The sequence below is a fragment of the Pristiophorus japonicus genome, unplaced genomic scaffold, assembly GCF_044704955.1.
Source record: "Pristiophorus japonicus isolate sPriJap1 unplaced genomic scaffold, sPriJap1.hap1 HAP1_SCAFFOLD_256, whole genome shotgun sequence".
NCBI classification, from domain to species: domain Eukaryota; kingdom Metazoa; phylum Chordata; class Chondrichthyes; family Pristiophoridae; genus Pristiophorus; species Pristiophorus japonicus.
The window spans coordinates 736,515-742,058 of record NW_027252296.1 but is presented as its reverse complement, the minus strand read 5'-3'; the positions used below and the strand labels follow the sequence as shown (position 1 = coordinate 742,058).

At 44.1% G+C, this 5,544-nt stretch overlaps 1 protein-coding gene across 1 annotated transcript; it reads left to right on the top strand.

The window, feature by feature from the left end:
* Nucleotides 1–4,380: 4,380 nt before the first annotated feature.
* On the top strand, nucleotides 4,381–5,193 carry LOC139247092 (probable G-protein coupled receptor 139). Its single transcript, XM_070871505.1, has one exon. The coding sequence runs from the start codon at nucleotides 4,381–4,383 to the stop codon at nucleotides 5,191–5,193; it is 813 nt and encodes a 270-aa protein (XP_070727606.1).
* The last annotated feature ends 351 nt before the right edge of the window (nucleotides 5,194–5,544 follow it).

Sequence of the window (5,544 nt, the reverse complement as noted above, 5' to 3'; positions counted from 1 at the left end):
TTAGGAAAGCAAAGATAGAGCATGACAAATTATTGGCAAGTAAAATCAATGAAAACCCAAAGATATTTTATAATTACATTAATAGTAAGAGGATAATTAAGAAAGGGTAGGGCTTTTCGATACCATGACGCCAAGCTGTGTGTGGAGGCCTACAATGTGGGAATGGTTCTTAGTGAATACTCTGCGACTGTTTTCACAAACAGGTACTGCTATCGAGGAGGAGGAGTGTGAAATATTAGATAAAATAAACATAGTGAGAGTGGAGTTATTTAGGAGCTTAGCAGCATTGAAAGTGGATAAGTCCCCAGGACTGAAGAAATATAACCCAGGCTGTTAAATGAAGCAAAAGTGAAAAGAGCAGAGGCTTTGACTCTCATTTTCCAATCCTCGCAGGGTCAGGTGTGGTGCCAGAGGACTGAAGGGCTGCTAAAGTTGTACCTTGTTTCAGAAGGGAGAAAGTGATAGACCAAATAATTACACGCTGGTCAGTCTGACCTCAGTGGTGGGATAATTAGTTGAAAAACTACTGAAGGACAGGATAAAACTTCACTTATAATCAAGGACAGTCAGCATGGCTATGTTAAGCGAAGGTCGTTTATGGCTAACGTGATGCCATTTTTTGAGGAAGAAAACCAGTCGGGTCGATGAGAGCAACACACATGATGTAGTGAATATCGATTCTAGCAAGTCTTTTGATAATGTCCCACATGGCAGACAGGCCACGAAAATAAAAGTGCATGGGATCCAGGGCACAGTGGATCTAAAATTACCACAAAGGCAGGAAGCAAAGCGTAATGTTTGATGGGTGCTTTGTGACTGGAAGGATGTTACCAATGGGGTTCCAGAGGGCTCAGTATTAGATCCCTTGCTTTTTGTGATATACACCATGATCTAGACTTGAATATGTAGGGTATGATTAAGAAGTTTGCTGGTGATACTAAAATGGGCTGTGTGGTTGATGCTGAAGAAGAAAGCTGTGGACTGCAGGAAGATATCAATCAACTGGTCAGGTGGGCAGAAAAGTGGCAAATGGAATTCAATCCAGAGAAGGGTGAGGTAATGCATTTGGGTGGGGCTAAAAAGTAAAGGAAGAACACATTAAACATTGAGGTTATGCTTCAAATGTATAAAACATGTGTTAAGCCACAGCTGGAGTACTGCATGCAGTTCTGGTCACCGCATTACAGGAAGGACGTGATTGCACTGGAGAGATTTATGAGGAAGTTGCCGGGAGTGGAGAATCTTAATATGAGGACAGATTTGATCGGGTGAATTTGTTTTCCTTGGAACAGAGGAGGCTGAGGGGAGACTTCACTGAGGTGAATAGAGTTGTGAGGGACCTAGAAATAGTGGATAGAAAGGTCCTATTTCCCTTAGCAGAGGTGTCCACAACCAGGAGGTATAAATGTCTAGTAATTGGGAGAAGATTTAGAGGGGATTAGAGAGGAAATTTCTTCACGAAGAGAGTTGTGGAATCTGGAAGTCCCTGCCTGAAAGGGTGGGAGTGGCATCATCCCTCAGCACATTTAAAAAGTACTTTGATGTGGAGTTGAAGTGCTATAAACTGCAGGGTTGTGGACCTAGAGATGGAAAGTGGAATTAGGTGGAAATCCTAATTTTGGCCGGCACGGAAGCGGCCTCCTTCCGTGCTGTAAACTTCTATGATTCTATGATTCTATGATACTATGTTATTGACCCACCCTTCACTGCTCTCGGTGTCCCTGGTAATCCTTTGTATCCAGCTATTAATTCGGTAAATAATGGTTAATTGTAGTTCTCTCCCTGTAATTCACCATCCTGTCCGTGGTGGTGTCGGTTAATGTTTCTCAGCTTGATAGGATTTTATCAAAAATCATATTTTTCTATATTTAAGTCGAGAAAAGATATTGTATATGAATTTTTATTTGACGAATTTCAGTCTGCTGTATCCAATGAACATTTGTAATATATGCTAAGAATTATGCCTTGGTTTGGGAGACTCTGTACATAATAAGAAAAGGTCATCGAGTTCAAACGTTAACACTGTTTCTCTCTCCGCAGATAGAAACATAGAAACATAGAAAATAGGTGCAGGAGTAGGCCATTCGGCCCTTCTAGCCTGCACCGCCATTCAATGAATTCATGGCTGAACATTCAACTTCAGTACCCCATTCCTGCTTTCTCGCCATACCCCTTGATCCCCCTAGCAGTAAGGACCTCATCTAACTCCTTTTTGAATATATTTAGTGAATTGGCCTCAACAACTTTCTGTGGTAGAGAATTCCACAGGTTCACCACTCTCTGGGTGAAGAAGTTCCTCCGCATCTCGGTCCTAAATGGCTTACCCCTTATCCTTAGACTGTGACCCCTGGTTCTGGACTTCCCCAACATTGGGAACATTCTTCCTGCATCTAACCTGTCTAACCCCGTCAGAATTTTATATGTTTCTATGAGGTCCCCTCTCATTCTTCTGAACTCCAGTGAATACAAGCCCAGTTGATCCAGTCTTTCTTGATAGGTCAGTCCCGCCATCCCGGGAATCAGTCTGGTGAACCTTCGCTGCACTCCCTCAATAGCAAGAATGTCCTTCCTCAGGTTAGGAGACCAAAACTGTACACAATACTCCAGGTGTGGCCTCACCAATGCCCTGTACAACTGTAGCAACACCTCCCTGCCCCTGTACTCAAATCCCCTTGCTATGAAGGCCAACATGCCATTTGCTTTCTTAACCGCCTGCTGCACCTGCATGCCAACCTTCAATGACTGATGTACCATGACACCCAGGTCTCTTTGCACCTCCCCTTTTCCTAATCTGTCACCATTCAGATAATAGTCTGTCTCTCTGTTTTTACCACCAAAGTGGATAACCTCACATTTATCCACATTATACTTCATCTGCCATGCATTTGCCCACTCACCTAACCTATCCAAGTCGCTCTGCAGCCTCACAGCATCCTCCTCGCAGCTCACACTGCCACCCAACTTAGTGTCATCCGCAAATTTGGAGATACTACATTTAATCCCCTCATCTAAATCATTAATGTACAGTGTAAACAGCTGGGGCCCCAGCACAGAACCTTGCGGTACCCCACTAGTCACTGCCTGCCATTCTGAAAAGTACCCATTTACTCCTACTCTTTGCTTCCTGTCTGACAACCAGTTCTCAATCCATGTCAGTACACTACCCCCAATCCCATGTGCTCTAACTTTGCACATCAATCTCTTGTGTGGGACCTTGTCGAACGCCTTCTGAAAGTCCAAATATACCACATCAACTGGTTCTCCCTTATCCACTCTACTGGAAACATCCTCACCAGCTGAGTAATTCCAGCATTTTCACTTTTTCAGATGTTTAGCATTCCCTGGATTTTGCGTTTGTTTTCATCTTATATCAGTACATTTACTTACACAGAGTCGCAGCAAAATTCTCTTAAATCACATACATATCTTGAAATATCTGAAACATCCACTCATCAATGAGGTCCAGTCAGTGTGCCACTTCTCATCTCAGCTTGGACAATTTTCCATACCTTGGGAGCTTACTGTCAGCAAGGGCAGACATCCATGAAAAGGTCCAGCACGACAAGCGAGCCCCAGGTTGGTAGAGGAAACGTTTCACTGACACCGTCAAAGTCTCCTTGATAAAGTGCAACATCACCACCGGCACCTGGGAATCCCGGGCCAAAGAACACCCTAAGTGGAGGAAGAGCTTCCGGGAGGGCGATGAGTCCCTTAGGTTTTGTCACCAAGAGCTTACCAGGCAGACAACGGAAGGAGCGTGCGGCAAACCGGACTCCCCACCCACCCTTTCCTTCAACCATACTCTGCCCCACGTGTGGCAGAGACCGACAGAGACAACCCTGAGAAGTCACCTGTAGAGTGGAAGTAAGTCTTCCAAGATTTCGAGGGATTGCCGATGATGATCTCATCATCTCCAGTTCTGCATTAGTGGCACTGCTTCTGTTGGTTGGACTACTAGTGGAGAATTTACATTCTCACGAAATGTTCCTTGAGGAGGTTTTTGGCCTTTGTGTCCCTGGTACTTCAGGTTGTGCTTTGGTCTCCTGGGCTAAGGTTAGATCTACCACAATCTCTCATTGATCACACATCTGTTAATTTCATCTTGTATTAATCCCTATTCATTAATTGATTCCACAATGTATTCCCGATATTCCTACAAATAAACCTGTATTGTGGGTAATAGAATAAGAGTATACCATTGAATGGGGCTGAGGAGTTTCAGATTCACCCCGAATTCCATCAAACTGCTGCTCTTGCTCACAGTGTGATGTATAATGTCCCTCCTTATTTATCTTCCTCACAGTGAACTTAGTGACGATTGTGATCCTGTCCCGGGGAAAGTGCGGTCTCTCCAAATGTGTAACTCACTACCTGGTGGCCATGGCAACGGCGGATCTACTGGTCGTTTTCTTCGACCTGATATTGAGGCAGATTCCAATTGCTTATAAGGAACAGTTTGATTTCCTGGGTTCTATCCCGGTGTGTAATATCCACGCTGTCCTGCTTTATGCAGTCACAGACTGTTCTGTCTGGTTCACCGTCACTTTCACCTCTGATCGATTTGTGGCCATTTGTTGCCAGAAACTGAAAATTAAACATTGCACCAAGAGAACGGCGGCTGTGGTTCTGGGAACAGTGACTGTGCTGAGTGGTTTAAAGAACATCCCCTGGTATTTTCTGTTCACAGGTGGATATCAGCTTGTGAACAGCCCCTGGTTTTGTTTTGTAACATTCCATGATATGAATTCTCCGGTCTGGGCTGCCATTGAGTTCGTTCATTATATTCTCACACCAGGTCTCCCATTTGTTCTGATTCTGCTGCTGAATGCTTTAACTGTCAGGCACATTTTAGTGGCCAGCAGAGCCCGCACCAGACTCCGGAGACCCAGCAGTGGGGAGAGTTCCAGAGACCCAGAAATGGAGAGCCGAAATAAATCCATCATTTTACTGTTTGTTATCTCGGGCAATTTCATACTTTTATGGGCGGTGTTCATGGTGGTTTCTATATGGTATCGGCTGCTGTTTATGTGGTCCAGGAGTGTATATATACCTCGCTATGTAAAAGAAATGGGATTCATGTCCCAGCTCCTGAGTTGTTGCACAAACACTGGTATTTATGCTCTGACACAGACTAAGTTCAGAGAGCAGTTGAAACATATGCTGAAATTTCCCTTCACTTTAATTGTAAAATAATTAAATGATGAGACGAGTATTAGAGCTCAATCCTGCCTCATACTTTGTCAGACCCACACTCACTCGCAGGGTTTGTGATATCTGTAATATTAACACGCTCATTAAAACACTGCGTACATCATAATCCACTGCCGGAGAAAATCAGTGAACGGAAAGAGACTCCCACTGACCTGAGGACTATTAACATTCTGACAGAGACCACAGATTAATATTAACACAATCACTTAAACACTCTGTACATCTTAACCCACCACCAGAGTCACCCAGTGAACTGTGAGGCACTCCCACTGACCTGAGGACTATTAACACACTGACAGAGACGACGGGTTAATATTAACACACTCACTGACA

Coding starts and splice junctions, on each gene's coding strand:
- LOC139247092 (XM_070871505.1), top strand. CDS start 4,381: ATGGCAACGGCGGATCTACTGGTCGTTTTCTTCGACCTGATATTGAGG.